The sequence below is a fragment of the Protopterus annectens genome, chromosome 7.part0 (assembly GCF_019279795.1).
Source record: "Protopterus annectens isolate FY-2018-M chromosome 7.part0, PAN1.0, whole genome shotgun sequence".
NCBI lineage: Eukaryota > Metazoa > Chordata > Ceratodontiformes > Protopteridae > Protopterus > Protopterus annectens.
This window is the reverse complement of record NC_056739.1, coordinates 1,094,308,279-1,094,332,942: the sequence shown is the minus strand read 5'-3', so window position 1 is coordinate 1,094,332,942 and position 24,664 is coordinate 1,094,308,279. Positions and strand designations below refer to the sequence as shown.

General features: G+C 37.7%; 1 protein-coding gene across 1 annotated transcript in view; it reads right to left on the bottom strand.

Moving 5' to 3' along the window:
- Window positions 1–24,664, bottom strand: part of NOX5 (NADPH oxidase 5) — a 482,672-nt gene that overhangs the window by 412,273 nt on the left and 45,735 nt on the right. The window contains exon 3 of the mRNA XM_044076374.1: window positions 23,744–23,894. Coding sequence (XP_043932309.1) covers window positions 23,744–23,894 — 151 coding nt within the window. The remainder of the gene's footprint in view (window positions 1–23,743; window positions 23,895–24,664) is intronic.

Below are 24,664 nucleotides of genomic sequence, written 5' to 3'. Positions count from 1 at the left end.
AGTTTATGCAGAATGAACAATCAGGGAGGAGGGACCACTGTCTTTCCATGTGTAAGTTAATGTTTTAGGGTAAGAGCTGTGGTCTAAATCTGGGCATAAAGTTGGGTGTTAGAGTTAGGGTTAGGTCTTGGTTTACTATTACAGTGACATGTAGAGTTACTTTATAGGTAAGATTAGATAGTGTACGGGATGTTGTTTCCTGTCCACTGTGAAGTACTGCTGTGATTAAAATTGTTTTACTTTTATTCTTTCTGCATTTTCTTTAAATACATTTTTTCATTGAACTGATGTTGACAATTTTTATTTATTTGAGTGGATTTTATGAAACTGCACCCATTGTATGCTCTCATTCAACTTTCTCATGCCCAAAAACATCTGGTACCCAGCATTCTGTTTTTATTCACTGTGGAAGGAAGGGATAGGTAACCACAACTGGACATCATAAACAGATATAGAATCGATGCATTTGCAAGGCATAATGATACAGTCTAAGACTAATATGAGAAATATGATTCAGACATGATAGTAATAATTTGGAATACTGAAGTGTGAAATGACAAATACTAGATCAATTAGGTTTTGTCACCATTTTTTTATTAAAAATGTATTGAAAACACTCTGAAAAAATAACAGTCAAAACAATGTCTTAATGGAGGAGTTTCAAATAAGCATATTGATTGTGTAAAAATCATTCACATCTCAAAATCAGACCTTTATAAAACAAATATACCAAAAAATCTTCTAAACATTAATGGTCAGTAATCTGAAAATAAAAAAATATTTAAGGTCTCTGAAAAAAATGTTAAAATGTAGCTCTTACTAAAAATCAGGCATAAAATCAGTTATGTATTTAAATATGTATGCATATATGAGTACATTATGTTTGACTGAATGCTTGGTTCATTGATTGTACAAAGCCACTACACTAGCAATCAAATATTCATGGGGAAATTTGCTATTTCCTCACTGTTGTGCGACCTCAGAGTTGGTATATAAAAGTAGCAGGGTATGGGAGGTGCAGTTGTGCTTGCTAAGTTGGTCACTACTCTTCCCCATGTAATCTCCAGTAGATGCCCAAGCTGCTACTTAAACTCAGGTCATTATGGACTGTAGTCAGGGATTCATCCCTCTATATCAAAAGAACTGATAGAGCAGCTAAGGTGTTGTGTGTACTTTTAATGGGATGTGGTCAGCATTTTGGAACTGCAACTACTAAATCAAAATTTCAGCCTCCATCCGTCAGCAAGTTATGGTCTCAAGATGTGAGTAATGACTAACATTACCCATTACAGAGAATGGCATGTCCAGCCTAGGTGATGCTGGATGAGATGGAGTCACTTCTAAACAGCATGAGATTAAACGGGAAAAGATGGTGGTCTAGCATGATCTATGGCAGGTAGAAAATGGAAGTTAAAACAATTGAAAGCAATTTAGGAGCGTCTGCACACTGAATAACAGCTAGGAGATGCTATAGGAAGGAAAAGGAACTTTAGGATAAGACTAGCAACATTATCAAGAGGAATTTGCCTTTAAGATTCAAGCTAGAACTTGTGTATTTGCCCTAAATCTACACTCACAATTAAATATTAATAAATACGGCAGGACTGAAGATGCTGATCATTCGTGGCTCATGATACTGGCTGTTGGGCTGCAGTCTCCAAACTAAATAAAAAATAATACTGAGATTAAAATTCAGAAAGTTAAATATTGTTATTTTTTAATTAAAATAATAGTTTACTTTGTTTTCCAATGCTCAGACCTCTGACCATGTGAGCTATGAGTAAATTCCAAGATTCTTAAAAAAATCTGCTTACTCCACTCACCAGGCTATTTTTTTTTTCAAAACAGCCTGAAATTACTCTACTCCACATCTCCAAGATACTGTATTAGTATGTAATGCCTTATTACAGCTATTCATGCTGTGTTGAAAAAATCAGAAACATCACTCAACAAGGGTCTCACTGGCCTGCTGTATAAAGCAGTGAGGAAGCCTCCCTATTAGCTCAGGCTGCTTTAGGTAACTAACTGAAGCAGCCTGAGACAGAAATGGAAAGAATTATTATATGGTTGCAGAGGCATGAGTGTGGGGGCTATATATATATATAGGAGCACTACAGAATCCTGAAAGCCCAAAATCCTGAAACCAGAATCTCGAAAGTTCAAAATACTGAAAACACACAGGATACCAAAACTTACTATATTCCAGCACAAGTACATACAGAAACAAATAAAAGACAAACCATTATTACTCTTCTCCAAGTATAAACAGGGGCAAGCCCCCCTTCACCCCCCATGTGGGGGGTTGCTCCCACCACACCCCCTGCTACTTAAATATATCAACTCCGAGATTGCACTTAGTGTAATGAAGTGCAATCTCAGAGTTGATATATTTAAGTAGCAGGGGATGCAGGGAGACTTGCCCCCCTGCATATAGTTGAAGGGTAGTATGTTTCTGTATGTATCTGTGCTGGAATATAGTAACTGGTGGTATCCTGTGTGTTTTCAGTATTTTGAGATTTCAGTATTTTGAACTTTCGAGATTTTGGTCACAGGATTTTGGTCTTTCAGGATTCTGTAGTGCTATACACACACACACACACACACACACACACACACACACACACACACACACACACACACACACATATATATAGTGAGCAGCATGGGCTCTCTCAGCTGCCCCTGATTTTGCCTTGTATTTTTTTCTGTTTCATGTAAAATGTGTGGGTTTCTTGAAAATCTTTGAGTGTTGCATTCAGTAATTAATGACAGATATTTCAGTTTCAGGACCAATCACAATACCAGTAGATTGCCAGGCACCCAGTATTACTGCTGCACAGGTTAAAACAGCACTGTCCAAGGCCAAGAATACAGCTTCTATGGGACCTGACAATATCCCTGGCTATGTTCTACATAAACTACAGAGTGAACTGGCACCTCACCTGTGTGCCTTGTTCAATCACAGCCTCACCTCTTTGTCCCTACCGAATGGCGCACTGCTACAGTCATTAATCTCCACAAAGGAGGAGCAACTACAGACCCTGGGAACTATCGCCCCATTAGCCTGACGAGTCTGATATGCAAAGCTATGGAATGCATCATCATGGACCTAATAAACAAGGATATAGGGAATCTCCAAACTCTGAATCCCACACAGTTTGGTTTTGTGAAGGGTAGATCATGCCTGCTCAACTTGGTCAACTTCTTTAAGTCAGTCACCAGAGATGTAGATGAAGGCAAGGTGGTTCATACAGCCTACCTTGATCTGGCCAAGGCCTTTAATACCATTCCCCACTCAGGAATCATAGAAAAACTCACTAAGCTATTCATCAACCCCTATATCACTAGGTGGGTTGCAAACTGGCTCACAGATAGAACCCACAGTGTGAAAGTAGCTGACTCCAAGTGATGTCCCACAGGGCTCGGTCCTGGGTCCTCTCCTTTTTGGTATCTACTTCTCTGAAGTCCAGGCCAACACAAGGGGACTCTGGCTGACAAAGTTTGCAGACGATTGCAAGTTGGGAGCTATTATTAACTCCCCAAGTGATGTTGATATCCTACAGAAAGGCCTCATTGAGACAAACAACTGGTATCAGAACCATGGCCTTAAGCTCAATGCCAAAAAATGTGTCGTCATCTCCTTTGGGAAAAACCAGGTTCCCATGAATTACCATATCGATGGTAGTCCATTGAACACAGAAGGCGTTATAAGAGATCTGGGAACACAGGTTGACAGCAACCTCTCTTTTGACCACCACATTGCCACTGTGGTCAGAAAGTCCTTCTATGTGGCACATCTCATTACTAAGGGTTTTGCATCCAGGAAGAAAGAGGTCATTGTCTCCCTCTACTCTTCCCTCATTAGGCCAGTCATCGAGTACAATTCCCCATTTGGCATGTACCTCATTAGACACCTGCGACAACTGGAGAGGCCACAAAAGTACCTCACAAAGAGGATCCTAGGCCTTGAACACTTGTCCTATATGGACAGACTAAAAAAACTCCAACTATTCTCCATCTCATATCGCCTACTTAGAGGTGATCTCTGCTTGACTTACAAAGCCATGTCTGACCAGCTCTGTTAGAAATGCTACATCTAAAGAAATCCCTATCCCTGTGCACCACACACTCCAGAGACCTCAACCTTATTACCACAATCAACAGAACGTGTTGGAGGAACAGGTTCATAACCCAGAGACTGCCCATGTTATGGAATAGACTTCCCATACATGTCAAGCAGAGCACTTCACTCGCCCTCTTCAAGAGAAATCTTGATGAGTGGATGGGAAATAGAAAATTCATCCCGGGGATCACTCCAGTGGCTCTACTCGACAGAGGCACTGAGAACTAAGGTCAGGTGGCATAATGCCAGGGTAATTCTATGGGCTAGGCTTGCAACGGCTCCAGGGCTATTAGGCTAGTACACACCTATGAACCTACGATCTTCAGAAAAAGCATGCTAATATAAAGCTTGTTATTCTGCAACTAAGTATATAAAGGCAGTAGGTATCCCTGATTTTGATCCTTTGTCCACCATTATTGATATGTCCATTAAGAGGTTGAGAGGTATGGGGCATTCCTCTCAACCTCTTAGTGCAAGAAATCTGAACAAGGCCTGACAAAGTGGGGAGACAAAGGCTCAAAAATAGGGACAAATTTTAAATATTGCTCTTATAGAAAGTTGTTAGAATAACAGGGTTTGTGTTAACATGCATTTTCTGAGGGATTTGAAATCTGAAACTCAAATGTATGTCATTATTTAGTGACTTCACTCCTCAGATCATACCAGTACAACAAGAGGTTCTCCCGTTTGATTCTCAGCTGGAGCACCTTCTATGTGGAGTCTGCATGTCCTCCCCGTGGTCGAGTGGAGTTTGAAAGACATGCGTGAATGGGCGTGCCTTCGTTGAAGGTTGGGCATTGGGCTGGCACCTCTGCACTGTAAAAACCTACTGCCAATCATTAGCAGACTGGAGTTCCGCTGTGGCGACCCCTAACCAGGAAAAGCCGAAAGAAAAACAACAACTCCTCAGATCGTACCAGTGATTTGCTAGAAAACTACCAGTTTTATGAGGAATAGACTACAAACATGAGGCAAATATCTGGACATACTGTGAAAATCTGAACAGTTAAGAGATATGGTATGGGGGGATTGCACACTATATTCTGACAGCAGTGAGCTGTGAATATTCCTTTTTGGCAGTAATGTATGTATTTATCATTCATTTGATTGCAGTCAGACATTGAAAGTATACTGTAATAGTTATATAAATAGCTGCAATCAATGGTTTTGTGTGTGTGTGTGTGTGTGTGTGTGTGTGTGTGTGTGTGGTGTGTGTGTCTGTCTGTCCATGGTAGGGTTAATATAAATTACTGTGGCCTATTGCTATTTTTATTTTCTTACCAAGGTGTATACAGTCAACACATTTTGCTTTAATTGCTGGATATAGTTGCTCTTTTGGATGAACCTCATTGGTACCACTGCTGTAATTTGTTTTAGTTAAGTAATTATTCCAGCTTTGTGTGAATCCATATCAAATACTTTACTGTGGCAAGTTTTTAATAAGACATCTGATGTGTGCACAGTCGATAAAGTGACTGTAATTGATCAATATAGGAGTTGTCTGTGACTGAAAATAACTGCATTTGTGGGGGTGAGGGGTTGCAGTGATTCTAAAAGTAGCACATTGGCCATGATTGTTTCAATTTCCATCACAGTCATACATCAAAACTACACACAATAAGTGGCTGTGTATGGCAGTCTGAGTAGGAAATATGTGATGGTAAATGGTCCTTGGTATAGTGGCACAGCAGGTAGTGTTGCCATCTTCTTTGGTTGAGTTTTTTGGCTGTGATTCCTTCTGTATGGAGTATGCATATACACCCCATTTCTGTGTAGGTTTTATCCAGGTAATCTCATTTCTTTTCCCAGGCTCTCAGCTGTATAATATATGCTTCTAACCATTTCTACTTTTACTTGCATTCCAATCCAATACCTTAGGAGTACACAGAAGACAACTATCTATTCCTGAAGGATAGGAAGGCATACGTGGTTCCCAAGTAGGACTTATACATCCTTGCAAGCATCTGTCTTCTTGGTTTTTGGAGGACTACTATATTTTAGCTTTGAAAATTAAGCTTTAGGCAGAACTGATTTTTCTTTGATAAGAAAAAAAATAAGACTGAATTTCTTTCCTTACTCATTTTTTTAACCCATCTTTGGATAAAAAGGTTGTATGAAAAAAAAGAAAGCTCTGAGATGCACATCAGAGCATATATATTCCTATAGGCCTGGGGCCCCCAGACCCTCAACCTAATTCATTTACTTCATCCAAACTTATTATGGTGGCGTCTTGGCCAGTTAGGGTGTGTTAAAGGGATAGAAGAAAAAACTAAAAAGTAAAACAGAATGCAACTAATAAGAAAGAAGTAATCTGGATGGTGTGGGTCCAAGATGAAGGGGGAAAAAGTAGAATAATTACTGGAGGGCACTGTGCAACACTTGGGGCCCATGGACTCTTTTGCTGAGGGCTTCATTTCACCTAAGGCTGGCCTTGCTGATTGCAGTCAGACATCTGAGATGTATATTGTCAATATAAAGCCCATAAAAATAGTTACTATGGCACTCTTTCATTGAAAGTGAATGACTGCATCAGTTGTTTGATTAGAAGTAGTAGTCATTGACTTGTCATAATACAGCCCTACTCCATTCCAGCTAGCTCCACTCAGTCAGTTGCTTCCTGCAGTCTATCCTTTGCTTTGAAGTCACCAGCTGCCACTATGTTCATTATAGATTTACTCAGGGAACCAAAGAGAAAAAGCTGTGCACTATATGCATATGGATTCACGTCACAGCAATGAATCCCTTTAATAAGAAACCACAATATCATAACTTGACAACTCTATATGGACTGCACACTTAAAATGAAAATAAATTCTAAAGAAATATAACATTTTATTGTTCAAATGCTCCTGCACCACTCACACCTTTCTAAATGCATTTCCTTTCCTCACACTGCACTTCTGCTCTACAGAGTGATTTCTAGTCTAGTTGGTATCCTCAGTTCACCCTATTTGGGGGCTGAATGAAATCTCATGATACTTTCTTTAGGAATATGTCTTGTTGTTGTATCATTTTCCTTATCCCTTTGCCTCTCTGATTTGAAAGCTTCCTGTCAAGCAAAATACACAAAGTAGTCTACCTGTAGCTCTCTTTTGTTAGTTCAGACTGACAGGGTTCATAAGATTATTCAAGATGAAAATTCATATCTCTTTTACTGTGTGCTTTCACTTACAGCTCTGTTCTCTCCCTCATCTAGAACCATAAAGCTATTGATTCTTCTGTAGTCCAAAGATGAAGAAACTTCATGATCACTGACAGCATCTTTACTAATTAGCTGAGCAAACCAGGACTGACTAATGGAAATAAGGTTGAAGAAAAACAGCACTTGCAAATCACAAAATTCTACTTTTTAAAAAGACTGTTAACAAATCTATTTATTTATTTATATTTTATTTATTTGACATTTGTTTACCGGGGTGGTCTGACTGGGTCTACAGAGCCCATTTTCAGCAGAGGTCCAGGGAAAAAAGCTCCACATACAGTACAATACAAATACAGTATAATCCAATACAATAAAATTACATTAGAAATACTATACAAAAAATAAGTTGAAAGAACAAACTGCTACAAGATGTTGAAATATATTACTACACATCTACTACACATCATTTCATTAAATTTCTACAAGACTTTTTTAAGGATTGTGTAGCATACACTTAGTAAACACATTTGTAAGAATCACTGCAGATAGACTGCTGACACTTCTACTGTGGATTCTTAACAGTATTTTCAATACTTAATTTCTGAGTGAATGAAATTTTGATCTAACAGGTAACATTCCATGACGAGATAAATATATGGGTGTACTACCCATTAGCGAAAATACCCAAAGTTGAATGTTAAAATATCAACCACATTATGGTCAAAAACACGTAAGTTGGCACCATGCAACATACACACTGAGAAACAGCCTTGAAATGTGTAAATTTAAAAAATAAAACATAATTTTTTGCAGGGGGACAAGGTTTGGTATTCTTTTCTCTGTGCCAAAATCAGTTAAACCAGTTAGTAATGATCTTACCTATGTTATACTTTGTACTTTGTTATACTTCAAAGTTGTTTTGATCAGTATTCACTGAGTTTTCTCACGGCCTAATTTTATTGAACACTGAAGTTGTAATTTCTTGACAATGTTTGCAGTAACCTTTCTGTTTCCTACTGTCATTTTATGTCTAAGTATTTGATGAGTCTATGTCATTGCTATGCTATTTTTATTGCTTTCTTACTAGGCTGGCACACTGGAAGGCCCCCATGGTCTAGACCACCTAACTGTTAAAACTGTAATAAAATAAATGAAAATATTGTTAATATTATTAAGCCTTCATTTTTCTACTGTATTCTGTTGTACAGCATTGTTATGTACTTGGCAATGCTCATTTATTAACAGTAATACTTTTCCATAGTCATTATATTAACATTTGGTAAGAATGTAATTCTTTATCATAAATGCACTCTGCCTCTTCTAACTTTAGCTTCTGAGGAACTTTTCTCAGGAATTTACCTAACACCTCTGCAGCTCCAGTAACTAATAATAGTTATCTGAACAGGTCCATCAGGGTGACTTGCACGGCAGATGCTGTGGTACCCCCATTTGTGTTACTCACCATTGTTGTGTAAGTTTGATCATCTATTCTTCTAGAATAAATGGTCTGTTTTTCCTCTTTCTTGTACGAAATCTGTCTAGTGATTTTCTTTTGGCATCATCTGAAATCAGAAGTCTAACTTTGATATCTTGCAGTTTATTTATTTGTTTTTATTTTATTTTGATTTTATTAACCAGGGCAGTCTGACTGGATATGACAACCTGTTTTCAGTGGAGGCCTGAGGAGAAAGTCTCCAGAGTACACTAACAGAATATATAATATTTAACACAGTCTTGACATGTAAAAAGTGTTGCTTATAAATTTACGATACTCTATCAGAAGTTCTATTGCTGTTAACATGGTACAAGAGTATACAGACTTTGCATACAAATTTACATTAGATAGCCCTATGTGAATTACACAAATGTTTCAATACATGTTTGAATTACACTTTAAAGGGGAAGTTACAGAGATTATGTACAATAAAGTGGGTCACCATGGATAAGTTCAAACCTGTAATTGTAAAGTAATAGGTATAAAACTAAAGAGAGCTAAAAGGGAGAAGACATTCAGATGGAGTGAGATGCATAAGCAGGGACATAATAATTAGTGAGGTAAATACAGACGGAGCCTGATGCTCATGAAGTGAAAAAATATCTGTAAGGCAGACAGCAACAGGAGGAAAATTAGTGGGGTTAGGAGAGACAGGAGTAGAGAGTGAAGTAGAAGGAATTTGAGTACTATATTCAGTAAGAAGCAGATCGCTAATCATTGCGTTTTTAACACGTACATAGTTGTTGCAAGTTATTGATAGTCAAGGAGTGTTTAGGATGTTCATAGTTGTTATCATTTGGTTGAACATAAACAGAACCATGATTCTATGAAATGCTCCTTGAAACTTGATTTAAATGTTTGGGGTATGTCAGATTGCTTGAGAAGAGGGACTTGTGCCCTCATAGATTTCTTCAGGCCTGGTATGAACCTTGAAACCCTGTGTCCATGAAACCAAATTCAGGAGAGGAGATAGGCCCACCCTTGGCACAGTCCTGTGCCCACACTGAATATAGTTGAACCGATACCAAGACTATAGACACAATTCTTGCTCCACAAGTACAGGAACTGAATGATAAGCAATAACAGCCCAGAAATTCCATATTGTTATCTAACTCTCATATGGAATTTTGAGGTGCCTTCTGCAGGTCCATAAAATATGTGTAGACAGGATAGGCAAATTCCCATGAACCCACCAATATGAGGAATTTCTCTATAGTTCCAAAATCAAGCTGGAATCTGCTTTGCTTTTAAAAAAATCAGATGCTTGACCATCAGACAGTTTTCTTTAAAGAATCCTGGTATATGCTTTCTCGGGGAAGCTAAGGAGTGTGAGCCCTCTATAATTGGAGTACACCCTCCTTTTACCCTTTCCAAATCTGAGGAACACTATTCCATTTTGCCAAATCAAATATACTTTTTCTGTCTTCCATTCAACATTAAAAAAACACATTATCCATGACACCTTAACAAATATCCAGTGTCACCAGCATTTACATTTCTGGTCAGATCCATTCACTCCTGCAGTCTTGCCACTGTAAAGATGTTTTAATCACCACACTTACATCATCTGTAGAAATGGATTGAGTCCCCCCAGTTAACTCATGGACTGCCTCCTAAGATTGGGGCATGTCCATCCAGTTCAGGAATTAATCACCATTACTTCCACCTTCTAACAATCTCCTGTGTCAAGGTCAACATTTCTCCATCCTTGCAAAGTACAGCCTAAATATTGTCCTCCTCACCCCTCCTTAGTCAGTTGATGGTTTGTCAGAACTTCTGTGAGGTCATCTGGTCATTAGCTATTATATGTACATGCACAAACATCAATGCAAATCACAGTTGTTTTGAGCTGTCCCTAATCCACTGACACAAATTCTGGCTACACAGAACCCAGATAGGATCTTGAGAGTATCTGCACACTCTGCTGGGGTCTGTCTAAAGGGGCAACTCCAGAGCAGGAGAGATCACCCCTGACTTAGAAGGTTGTTTCCAGAACCAGAGCTGCATGTGAGGGTAAGGCCAACTATATCTAGCTGATGATTTTCAACCTCTGCACAAGCTCTGATTCCTACTACACTAGTGAGGTAAGATTTCAAGTTCCAAGAGGCGGTTTCTGCTACTCAGATCAAGCCCATTTTAATCTGCCCAAATTTTGGCATAAGGTGCCAACTCATCTACACATTTTGACAAAATATGACTGGAGATCTGTCTAAACCAGGTATATTACCTTTCTTGACTCCTTGTGTCTAATTGAGGCCCTTGCTTCTAAATGGTTTTGATGACAGTATGCTTACAGAACTCTTGAGGGATGTTTTTTTGCAAAACTCACATGCAGAAAGCATGCCCCAAATAATAACATATGTCACAGAAACAACAAGTTATGGAAAAATATAAAACTGTGGTTTTGTTCATAAGACATCAGTTTATAAAGTGGTTGTAATTTCAAAGCTAAAAGGGCTGACTCAGATTTTACATTTTATATTAACTGCAGAAAATGCATTTTTTACTAAAACATAGAATTAATATGTCTAAATGGTTACAGTTTGTAGTCTTGCAAGCCAGACCTATATGTAAGTCAAAAACAAGTTAATTTCGCTACAGCTCTCTACCAGCAATCATCAATAACTCATGGAATATGCACCTCACACTGACTGTTTAGTGTACAGATGTACAAAATGATGCCAATTTAAGATGATGTCCTCATCCTTATTGCTGATACTACCACACCTGAGATTCTGCTAGTAGGATACAAACATTGGCAATATTCAAAACTAGGTGAACTAACAAAGCTGTATAGCTCAGCATGTGTGCATATTAACCATCACTGTTTGTGTCATTACTGTGTTGCTGAGTTTTTACTTGTAGGAATCAGACACAGAGGTGACTGGCTACAACAGAGAAATAATAGCCATAGTACCAGCCCCCAACAAGCAAATAACCAAATATGAAGAAGGATCAAATCCTGAGTATGACCCAAATGGCAAGTTTTCAGTCATGTTACTGGGACCAGAGGAACATGAATGTCTATGAACTTAAGCTCATTACTGGTAGTACCAAAAATGAACCCTTGATGGCAGCTAGAGGTAATAAGAATTAGCAATATTAGTGCATTTCAGGGATGTGGAGAGGAGAGCTAGGAAGGACTGGAAATATTAATGTATTCCATCCACAAAGGCAGGTAGTATGGCTAAGGTAACCCAGGCTGGGGAGTACTATAGTAACTAACGTTGTTCTGCAGCCCTGAATGGATATTGGAAAGGATAGCTGGCCAGAGAAATGCATTTCCGTATGTTGATAACAGCAGAAATGGCACCACTCCCTAAACACACACACACACACACACACACACACACACATACACACACACACACACACACACACACACACACACACACACACACCACAAATCACAAATAAATATAGGGGCAACCTTACAGCTTTTTATCAGTTACAACACAAAGCATACTGACTGTCCATGTAACCTGGGTATGGTAAGCATGACTCGGTACTAGGAAGTAGAACTGGCCATAGTAACGTGTTTTTCATGTGACAACGACAGTGGCAGGGCCATGTAGCACATTTCTGCTTACTGACAGCAGAACTCAAAGGTCTATGAATCATACATCTGGAGTTTGTATGTTAACCCTAACTGACTGGCTAGTGAAGAGAAAAAAAAGTACAGTGGTAATGCATTTCAGTTTATTTCCAACAATAACAAAAACAGTGCCCCCCCCCAAAAAAAAAAAAAGTACACAAGAACCAAATATAGACAATTGTCAGTGTAATTATATGCATCTGTTTTTTGCCACCAGTAATTCAAACACACTGACTGCCAGTATGTTACCCCTAGCTTAATGGCTAGCTGAAAGAAAAAAGTACTAATAGAATATGCATTTAAACAGTCGACCAAATGCAAACAATGTCCACCTACAGATGCATTTTTCCTTATTACCAGCAGTAATGAACATACATACCAGAGTGACTGGGTAGTATGAATATGTAAGTGTAACTCTGTTGTGCATACAAGAACTGGCAATAGTAATGCATTTCAACAGGTTGACAATAGCAGAGACAGCAGGCCCATATACACAGTAAGATGGTACCGGTGAAAGGTACATTTTCTCTGTATGTAACATATCCAGGTATTCTACAGTACAACAGATAGGCACAAAGTAGAGATGTAAAGTAACTATAAGTTTACCACATAAACAAAGGGGCAGTAACAAAACAATGGAAGTAAAGTACAGGTGAACATGTATGGTCAGCTCAGTGGGACACAAACGGTGGTCTGGATTTAGAACAGTTTCCTGTGCAGGATTCCAGACTCACACAAGTTATGCACAGTACCTTGTATTGTAGGTTCCACCATGTCATGCATCATATTGCTATGGAAAAGCACAAGTTATTTAACATAACAACGGAGAAATTGTCAAATAGCTGATTGTCCTTTAGTATTTCCTCCTGCACTGGGGGAATCCAGAGAGGTGCAGTAGCCCTGCAAAAAAATGTTCTCATAGGATTCTGTATGTTTTTCTTTGCTGAAACAGCATAGATTCAAAGATTCAAAGATTAAAAGTAAACTTTATTGTCATTCAGGACCACACACCCGTAGCCTAAATTAAATTCCATGCATCACCTCCTTCTTGAGATTACATACAGAAAGTAACACAACATATACAAGTAAATGAATGACACAACTAAAGTATACAATCCTAGTCCTAGTACCCATATAAAAGTGCAGAAAAAAAGAATTTCAATACTTAAATACAGAATAAGTATACCCTCCCCTAAGTTATAATAACTGCCCCATTTAAATAAAGGACACATTACATATTGCACCTTGCCTAAGTTGTCTGTCTAATATTGCACTTGATAGGGATAATATAAATAAATATTGCACTTACTTGGAATTTGTAAGGTGTAAGTTATACAACAGATTATAGATGTTTGTAAAAAAAAAAAAAGAAAGAGCTGACTTATGCCCAAGTTCAGAAGTCCGATCACTGTTGGGTAGAAACTGTTGTTCAGTCTGGTGGTCTCACAGCAGATGCTGCAATATCTATTATCCCGATGCCAGATGCTTAAACAGTCTGTGTGTTGGATGCTTGGTGTCTTGTATTATTTTGGTGGCCCTTCTGATGTTTCTTGCAGAGTAAAGTTGTCGTAACGATGGAAGACTGGTACCCGTTACTTTCTCTGCAACCCTCACCACTCTCTGTAGTGCCTTTTTTTCTTTAGCTGTACAACTACCAGACCACACTCTGAAGTTGCTGGTGAGGATACTCTCAATAGCACCTCTGTAGAAGGTAGACAGGATATGAGGCAGGAGCTTAGCTTTCTTCAGCCTTCTCAAAAAATGGAGGCATTGGTGTGTTTCTTTACCAACTGGCTAATGTTACTTGACCACGAGAGATCCTCTGATACATGTACACCAAGGAATTTCATACACTTAACCCTCTCTACACTCTCACCATTGATCATGATCACCGGGTGGTTTGTTTTCTTTTTCCTGAAGTCGATGATAATCTCTTTCATCTTGGTACATTCAGGTCAAGGTTGTTCCCCTCACACCAGCTGATCAGAGATGCCACCTCCTCTCTGTATGCTCGTTCATCCTCCTTTGTTATGAGCACCACGACTGTGGTATCATATTGGGTAATGGTATACTGAAGGGGAAGATAGAGGGCATGGTAATTTAAATGACAGGAACTCAAAGTAATTTTCTTGTCAAAAGATAGTGAAGCACAAGCTGATGTATATTTTTTACATGGTAGCTGAAGCTATGAGATATTACATATAGTCGGAGAATACCCAAATAATGGCTAAAACAATTTACAAGTTCTTATCATTCAACTTGATCAAACAGTAGTCACTGCAGAGGACCCCCTCCCTTCCCATGGTTCAGTAGCTACAGAAATGAGTGCATTAAGTAAATGGGTTTTGCCACCCCCCAGAAAAATGCATGCTTGAATTCCATCTTGAATTGCAGTCTATTCTGAAGACGAATTCTGTAAATGGTTTTCATTTGGGCATCCTAAATCAATCGTGCATGTATATAGATAGGCACGTCATGACAAAACAGTGAAACAAATGCCTACACTGTTGTAAGGAAAATTAAGATAAAATATTTATTAGAATGCATACAAAATAAAGTGTTCTCTTGTCTTCAAAAGTGTTAGAGAATGCCTATAACAAATTAAGCCAAAATCCTTACAGCAGGAAAGTGCCAGAGAGGCAAAGTTCCATTCCATGTTTTAAACATTAGACACACCCAAAATCTGGAATAAAAAATATTCACATTTTGATAATTTCTTCTGCAGCACTAATGCTTCTGCATTGCTCTAATACTGTATTATTATTTCTAATTTATTAAATACCAAAATGGCCTGATCGGTGCTGCCATGCTAATAGAATTCATTCTACTGTCAATCTTTTCATGTTCCTGATTGCATTTTATGGAGACTCAATGTATGCTCTAGTGAGGAGAATATTTACTGTGATAACAGCTCTCTGCCAATATCCTTTGAGAGTACATTGACTTCCTTCTTTTTTAACTGTTTCTGACAACAGAGTTCAGTATGCCTTTTAAAATGAAATCCTGTAATTTTCCCTAATGGGCATTTCATATTAAATTTTAATGTTTTGTTTAGTGTCTTTGTTCAAACTCAACTCTAATTCCAAACAGCAGTTTTTTTCCAAGGTTATCTGTGCCTGGGAACACAAATAAAAAGACAGACTGCAGTCGGCATCTGGGTTTACAATATTGTTTTGTTCTTGCAGTTGTAATCAGTCACTTATCTAATTACTTTATTTTCTTATGGTCAAAAAAGTCTTAAGATCTGGATTCTTTTTGTTAACTCCTTTTTAGTTTTGTCTTAAGATCTGGATTCTTTTTGTTAACTCCCTTTTAGTTTTAGCCTTTTCTTCTGTTGCTATCTTGGTCGACTTTCTACTAGCCTCCTTACATATAGACATACATACATACAAATATTTCAGGCACTGGAATAATGCCCTTCTAGCCTATTAGTATACCAAAACAATTTCTTCATAAGTGCCCAGTTGTTTTTAAAAGTATCTAAACTAGTGTTTGCTTCAGTATAATTTGGTAGTCTATTCTGTGCATCAGCTACTCTCTCAGAGAATCAATTAGTACATCTCTGATTCTGGTATAATCTTCTACATAGGTTGAATGATAAGGGTTTCTATTACGTTATCGAAAGATAACGTAATTGAAACGGCCAAAACATTGAAACAGCCACATTTCGAAGTTTAAATTGTGGGATCGCAGTACAGTGAAGATTGGGATATTTGCCCTTTCCTCACTGTAGTGCGATCTCAGAGTTGGAATATATATTTAGCGGGGGGGTGTGGGGGCTGCGAAGCTTCAAAATGCGGCTGTTTCGATGTTTCGGCCGTTCGATTACATTATCTTTCGATAACGTAATATGAACCCGAATGATAATTCCTAATATTTTTTGATAACGGCTACATAAGTTGTCTGCTGAATCTCGACTACTCTTTGATAACCTTAAACATTCATAGATGTAGTTGTCTCTAAATCCCCTCTATACCTGAATCACTTCTCCTTTTAAATATCTACAGCAAATACCATGCAAGTTTATATATTTTAATATTTCATAATAACATAAATTTTCACATCCATGGATGCCCTTGGTATATTTCTGCTGTACTCTTGTTGACTTAATCATGTTTGTTTTCTTTTAAGGTTTCCATATTGTTATTCTGTACTCTAGTTGGGTGTAATGTTATTTACAATTATTTCATCATTTCTGATTTCCTAGACTTTACAAATCTTTTTTATACAGCCTATAGCTTTTATAACTATCATTAGCAAATTGGTTGATATGATTAGAAAAGCCCAAGTCCTTAAATGAGCTTACAATGTGGTATTAAATATTCACCCGTCAGTGTGTGTCTCCCAAATCTCATGCGATTGTTGATGTATTTATCAGCACAATATTGTCCTGTGACGAAATGGTAAATTTGTCAAGTTCTTTTGCAGACATGCCCTATCTGTAAACGATGTAATCAGTTTTAATCATTTTCAAGTCATTTGCATACAGACTATAGAACACCTCAGATGAAAAATATAGATCTAAAAAATATGACCTAAACAAGTACGGACCTTGGACAGAGTCCTGTGGGACACCCCGGGTGTAACCTCCGATTTCAGCTGTCCAGTTGCTGTATCATACTTGCCCTGTCCTATTTATAAGTCATCCAATCCATCTTATCAGGATTACATTGATACTTAGTTGTTCCAATTTATTGTTCAGTGTTTTGTATGTGACCCTATCAGTAGCTGAAGTTAAGTCTATATAAATTACATTGCAGCACAATTTTCATTTGTAGTACTTTTGTACAGAAAATCACTTTACAGATGGCAATACATCCTTGTATTGTGCCTCCTCCCCCTCCCACCCTCTTCTTTCTTCCTTCCTCTTTGTGAGCACTGTCTTTTGCATCAATTCCTAGCCTCACATTTCTAAGGCCACCTTTTCTTTTGTCTGTTTTGCCTTTTCCTCACACCCAGAGCTCTGAATACATCAGCCCTGACACATTTCCGTCATAAAGAATAACACCAACTGAGTGGTGGTGAATTAGCATCAAAACATTTTTTTTAACAAGGGGTGGATGGAAGAATGAAAGAGAACACCTTACAATGTTTGGGAGTAGCCTCAGCAAAATACTTCAGATATGCATAAAGCAACTGGAAAGATTTTAGTGACAAACAATAGATTAACCAGACATTACAAATGAGCTGCTGTTTTACAGGCAGAAACACTATATTAGTGTAGTGCCAGATAAATTAGTGAGCATATAGGTAAACTGATATATATTCTTTCTGTGAATGCATTAATTTACAATATTTAACACTGTACATTCTATTGGGTGAAAAGAAAGACTTTTAACAGATGATGATGGTGTGAGTTCTCCTGGAAACGGGTTCACACCCAGAGACAGTACTAAAGGTACAAACAAGAATAAAACTTTGCACACACAATTTGTGTCATTAAATGTCATCAAAAAGAGGAACCATAGTGAAACAACTGTATATAGAATCCCTTGTCCGGGAGTCTTTTTGAGATCACAAACTATTCTGCATTTCTTTCATCTATTACAGAGTACACTGAAATTTAACATTCGTGACTGTTATGTAACAGAAATCTTGTAATCATGCTATTGCTATATTCATGAAACTAATGGTAAATAGACATGTTTCTCTGTTAAGAGGTATGTTGTGATTTTAGAACTGCAGTTTTTATCTACAAAACAGATAAAAACTCGTGTGTCCACTTTTCATTTAAAGGATTCTAAATGAGGACAGTATCATTTTTAGCATTAACGAGGACATGGAAATAGATGTAATGTATTCCTGCTGTTCATACACTTCTTGGCCTTGAGGGTTTGGGGAAATTTATCATTACAATTTCTAACTCAAAGAAGAAGTATGGGACTACTTCTGGGAATATCACACAGAAACTTATAAAATGCCTTTTATGAGCACATCCATACAAATCAGTACACCATGGGATCAAAACTATTCGTGTTCTAAAGTATTCACACAGTAATGTTTCATTATTTTGAGCAGACAATCACTCTTCCCCAAACTATACTTCATTATATTAACTGGATATGACATGATGCAAATATATCATTTTGATACAATAAATATCACTCAGACTTTATTAAAACAGACATTATTTCCTTATTTCTGTCTTCTTTGGTGTTAAGTTTGTAAATACCTGGTTCATGTACACAGAAACAAAATACTGTTGAGTGTTTGGTATATTGAAAAACATCTATGTAGACATGGCTCAAATTATTTATGCTCCTAAAAGAAAAGGGAGCATAGTAGCCTTTTTCATGTGCTACTGTTGTAATATCTCACCAGATCAGATACTACAGAAAACTGTATACAGAAGGAAGATGCTGTGAGACACTTTTGCTCACAAAATAAAAATCACTGTGGCTGTCCTAAACAGAAAAGGAAAAATACACATTCATCTTTTTAGGTTTTAAAGCAAATAGCCACAAAGGTTGAAAACCATGCTTGTTGTTGAGTTTGCTATGATAAATAAGCAATTTAATTATTATCTGTCCAAAAGCTCATACTGTTGTCTTGAGATGTTTAGGTGATATAATTCAGCTTTCATACCTAGAAACATTTTTCCAAAGCAATAGCTGTGTTGTTAAAATACAGCGAGCTAGTACACTAAAGATGGAATTCACCTTAATACTTTTGAAGATGTTTAAAAACTGAAAACATTAAATATACTAAAGTACCTCTCTTCATAAAATTTAGTATGTGCTTTCCACTGCTTTAAGCATTGAGACTTAGATGGTGTAACATCCCTCCTCTGGGCCAGTAATCAAGGAGCCTCAATCCTCACCACTGACACTGGTGAGGGGCATTCACTTGGAACAAAAATAGATACACACAGTATTTCCAGATGCAGCTCCCTGCACCAAGCTCAACTTCCCTTAAGAGCATGCAGGGAACACACTCCTGTTCTGGGGCTGAGTTTCCCTCTTTCTCACCAGACACCAAATAAGACTACACACTGACCACAGCTGTAGAGTTGAGTCCGCAGCCAAGTGTTCCAAGCCAAATCCTACACCACCCTCTCTGTGAAACCAGTGCTTTGTGTCCCTGCTCCAAGTAGCTGACACGCACACTCTTTGAGAATTGATTTTCACACACACACACACACACACACACACACACACACACACACACACACACACGGGGGAAAGGCTAGCCCAGATTTACCAGCTATGCCCCCTCTGCCCAGACTATAAGGTAGATATTGCCACCAGAAAAGCCAGCTACTCTAAGGCTGTTACAAGGGTACCCATACTATACTAAGTAAAATTAATACTAATACAAATGGTAGTGTTTGACCAATGCAGCAAGGCTTTCAGGAGTGGCCACAGTGTCACCAAATAAATATAAGTATTCTCAAAGGTTAAATATTCTCTAAAAGACCAGCCAAAATGAAAAGTTTAAATATATTTAATAATAAATAATAAAATAAAAAAATTAAAATACTAAATATCTATTTATAATAAACACCAGAGTTTCAAACACAGGAAATATTAAAAATAACACCAATGGAAAGATTCAGATACAGAAAAACAATACTTAACTAATCTCACTATGTTTTCCTGACTGATCTAAAGAACTACTGTCCTCTAGTTCACTTGCTAGAGCAAGGCAAGATGAAGTGGGTGAGTGGTCCTTCTTTACCAGGTTTCAAAAACAGACTGCCCTGAGGCTTCTGTCTCATTTTGCATTAAAACATCATTTCAGGGCTGGATTACAGAATGACATCACATAATCTGGTCATCTGACTATGATTCCCGCACTATTTATTTATTCATTTATTGACATTTATTGACCAGGAAAGTCCGACTGGGACAGAAGCCAATTTCAGCAGAGGCCCAGGGAGAAAAGCTCCACAAACATGTTATGATTGCACAGTCTTTTACAAGAATTTACAGATTTTACCGAAATTACAGTACAGTACAGTGCAATATAACAAAATGAGAAGCAGAATAATAAATTGTGGGAAGTTACAATATCAGAGAGACAAAACAATAATTTACAAGATATATATATATATATATATATATATATATATATATATATACATACACACACACACACACACACACACACACACACACACACGCGCACACACATGCGCGCGCGCACATGCTCACAAGCACACACGCATACTTTTTTTGTAAATATTGAAATAGGTTAAAAGTTAAGAAAGGAAAAGGTCACTAGAGGGGTAGTGTTAGGCTGAAAGAATTAATAAAGAGAAATAAAAATCACTAGCGGGATAGTTTTAAAGGAATGATGGGTTAGAATGATAGTTAAGGTTAGTGAGATTTGTAGTAAGAAAAGAGTTGTTTAAAATAACTTATAGATCAAAAAGAGTTTGCTACTGGTTTTGATGGGTAAAGATTGGGGTATACTAGAGGAAGGCTCAAGGAGAGTACGATGGTTATCTATTTGGATCGATGCAGGGGCAGATTTTAGTATTTAGTAGGTAGTTCTTTAGCGTGAGTTTAAATTTGCTGAAGCAGCTAATGGTGTTTATGCTGGTTGGAAGTGAGTTCCATAGTTTAGCGACAGTGATTGAGTAAAGACAGTGTCTGGCTCTTTTGTTTGGTACATGTACATTTATGAGTTATTTTCAGAGTGAAGGGTTCTGGTGGGGTTATAGGGTATAGGTTCATAGGTTCCTAGGTTGGCACTAGGCTATCAGCTCTAGGGCGTATACAAGCCTAGCCATAAAAATTCCCTGGCTATTTCTTCCAACAGTATTTACTTCCCTGGACCCCTGTCTAGCAGGGTGACTGACATGATCCCCTGGGTGAATTTCCTATCTCCCATCCAATCATCAAGGTTCCTTTTGAAGAGGGTCAAAGATGCGCTCTGCTTGACATGTATGAGCAGTCTATTCCAGAGTCAGGGGAATCTCTGGGTCAGGAACCTATCCCTCCAACATGTTTTGTTCATTGTGATAACAAGGTTTAGATCCCTGGAGCATGTGTCTCTGAGGGATTGGGATTTCTTTAAGTGTAGCATGTCCAACAGCTCTGGGTTTGACATGGCCTTGTATGTTAAGCAGAGATCACCTCTGAGTAAACGATATGCAACAGAGTATAGGTGGAGTTTTTTTTAGATGGTCAGCATAGGGCATCTGCTTTAGGCCTGTGATTCTTTTAGTGAGATATTTCTGTGGCCTTTCCAGTTGTTGCAGATGTCTTGAGAGGTACATACCAAACAGGTTGTTGTATTCTATAATGGGTCTAATGAGGGATGAGTACAGTGGGACAATGACCTCCTTTTTTCTGGATGAAAAGCCCTTAGTGATGAGATGTATTAAAATGTTCTTAAGGGCAGGGCAGTTGTTTGGATTGTAGACAATTTTATGTGCTATGGACAGTTGAATGAGGTTAAGGTGATGAGGAAACTGCAGCCAATTTAATTCATTTAAGGCTTGGCAGTGATGTAAGCGGTATGAGCTGCCTGTGGCAAATTTGGCGATTTTATGGTAGCAGGACTGGAGCTTATTTTGTAGAGATGAGTGCAGGTTAGTAAAAATGGGGGCACTGTATAATAGGGAGGGGAGCAAGTAAGTATTGGCGAGAGCTTTTTTGGTAGTGCTGTTCATAAAATGTTTGTCACTACCCCCTTAACTAGAAATTGAACCAGAATCTAGCACATATGCACACACATAGAGCTTTGATAATATGTGTTATAGCATCTGGAAGCTATAAAACCATTTCAAAAACTTCCACCCTTCCAGGGTAGCAATTAGTTTACCCACAAGGGCAATACAGTAGGATTCTTAGTCCAGGTTTTCACAGACATTCTGTTTCTGGCTGCAATCAGAAGTGTAAGAGAATCATTATGGCCTAAACCAGGTAATTCAGTTTCAGACTATTAGCTGGACTGAGATTAATCTTTTCTCTTCTAGCATACTCTGTTACAATATATTAATTTCAACAGTTACAATACAGTCTGACATACAGGTATATTTCTGTTCTGTCCAACAGGACCCACCATTGTTACTTTTTAAACACAAGCAGCTTTACAAATACATTTTCAACACAAGCACCTGTACAAATCAGTTTGATATACAAATGACATATAATTCGTTACAAAACTTCAGCTAGCTATGCTGACATATGTTACATATACACTGCCCTACTTCTCCTGGCATAGCTGGCAATATCTCACATCATCACAGATGATACTGCTAAAAAGCTAGAACCAGACAGATCTTCATCAGCCCATCTTTATTCCATACACTTAATATATAAAACAATATGTCAACATTACTTAGAAAACTACCACTTGGATGTAGACTTTTGCTGTGCATGACAGACTAGTGCTAATGCAACTTCATTTTCTGAAAACTGCTCCTAAGGAAGCTGAAAATAAAAAAAAATTAGAAGGACAGTGGTACCCTGAGGTGTATTTCAGAGGTTCTCAAGGTAAATCCCAAACCCAGAGAAACTACTTGAATTGTCAAACATTCTTTGTTGAGACTGGACAGTGCTGATGCAATAAACAACAAATGTTAAATTTCACTGGCAAAAGGGAACATATTTTTGCCATTAGAGTGTAAAAAATAGCATTATGTCCACTACAGATGACATACTATCTCAAAAGAAATAACATAAGTCAGTGTTTGGGCTGTTAGCAGCAACAAAAATAGTTTCTCTTAGAAGAAGAGGGGAATAGGGTGCAAACATGGCAGACCTGCTGTGGAGGTGGGGTGAAATGCAGCACGCCCTATTGCATGCCCGCCTTTCTGGCACAACACACAATCTTTGGAGGGGGGAGAATGGGTAGGTCAAAACAAAGTAAAACCCCTCTGGCAGAAGGTGACAGTGAGAACCCCCTAGGCACCCTTAGGATCATCAACCATCTACAGCTAAATTGGAGTAGATTGTAGTGGTGAAGGAGAAGCTGGATGACCTGGACATGGATGGGGACACAGGGGTAGCAAGTCATAGGATGATGCAGGGAAGTGATGGAGACCTCAAAAACAAAGTTATCAACTAATGTACTGAAAATGTAGAATAAATGTAATATCCTACTCTTAATTGCTTGATTCTAGCATGCAAAGCAGAATACTGATGTGTTGTCTTCCAAGATTTTTTTGCTTAAACACTCTCTCTTGCTGGTTACTGATACGTCGTTTTTGATAAACTGGGTACAGGCAATCAGCTATATATTTTAGCCAGTCATGTTTTTTACTTAGTTTTGTAAAGTTTGACATTTTTAATTATCATTACTAAGTATTTTTTGTTAAACTAGGCCCAGGAAATCAATTTAAAATTTTCTTCAGTCATTTTGTTTTATTCAGTTTTATAAAGTTGAGCTATATAAAAATGTTTTAGAAAAAAAAATGTAAATAAACTGTAGTCTTACCATCCACATCATAGACTTTGAACAAGAATTGTAGTTTATCAGTTTCATTGCCATGTATGAGAAGGTTCAAGGCTCTTAACAGTTCATCCAGACTAATGCTGCCATTGCCGTCAGAGTCAAAGATCGCAAAAAACCTCTCTGCAAAGAATGACTTTGAGACATAAATTTACAGGTTAGTATAATTGTAGAAATACCATATTTCCATGACCATATATCAGAGCTTAGGAAACAGTTTCATTGCTCTCACAAAAGAAGTAGCAGTATTCCCAAGATGCTGTTAAATGAACATGATGGGTGATTGGCCATGATGCCCCACTCCCAAATTTTTAGAATCCTATAAAGCTATGTATTTAGATAGAAACATTATTGCATAATTTTTAACACCTTTACACCTACATAGGTATAATTTACATATATAATGGAAATAACCAAATAAGATAGCTAACTTGTTACTGCAAACAGTACATTGTTGGACTCACTTTACTTGTTGATCAATAGTCAATAGTGTTAATAGATGGGTAGTGCTTGTGACCTACATCACAGAGTAGTTCATTAATGCTGTGGTTATTTGGGTTCTTTTTACTGAGTGATTCAGCTGTTGAGAATATTGAGTGTAATGACTGTAATTCATAAAATGAATGTATTTCATGATACAAAAGAGATTTTCACTAAGCCATAGTTTTCTTTTATTTGCAATGAAATTTTATTCGGACATCATTATCATTCAGGACTTTGATTTAAACAAAAGTTTAATGCATGCTCTAATATGCCACATGCATTATTCTTAAGCTGGTAACTACTACTTAAACAAGTAATGTAATTCAAGAAGTTTGTTTTATGACGTCGGTATATTCATACAGGAGCTAGACACACAATTATATTTTACCTTGCTTTCTCTTTTCCTATACCCTCACTACAGTT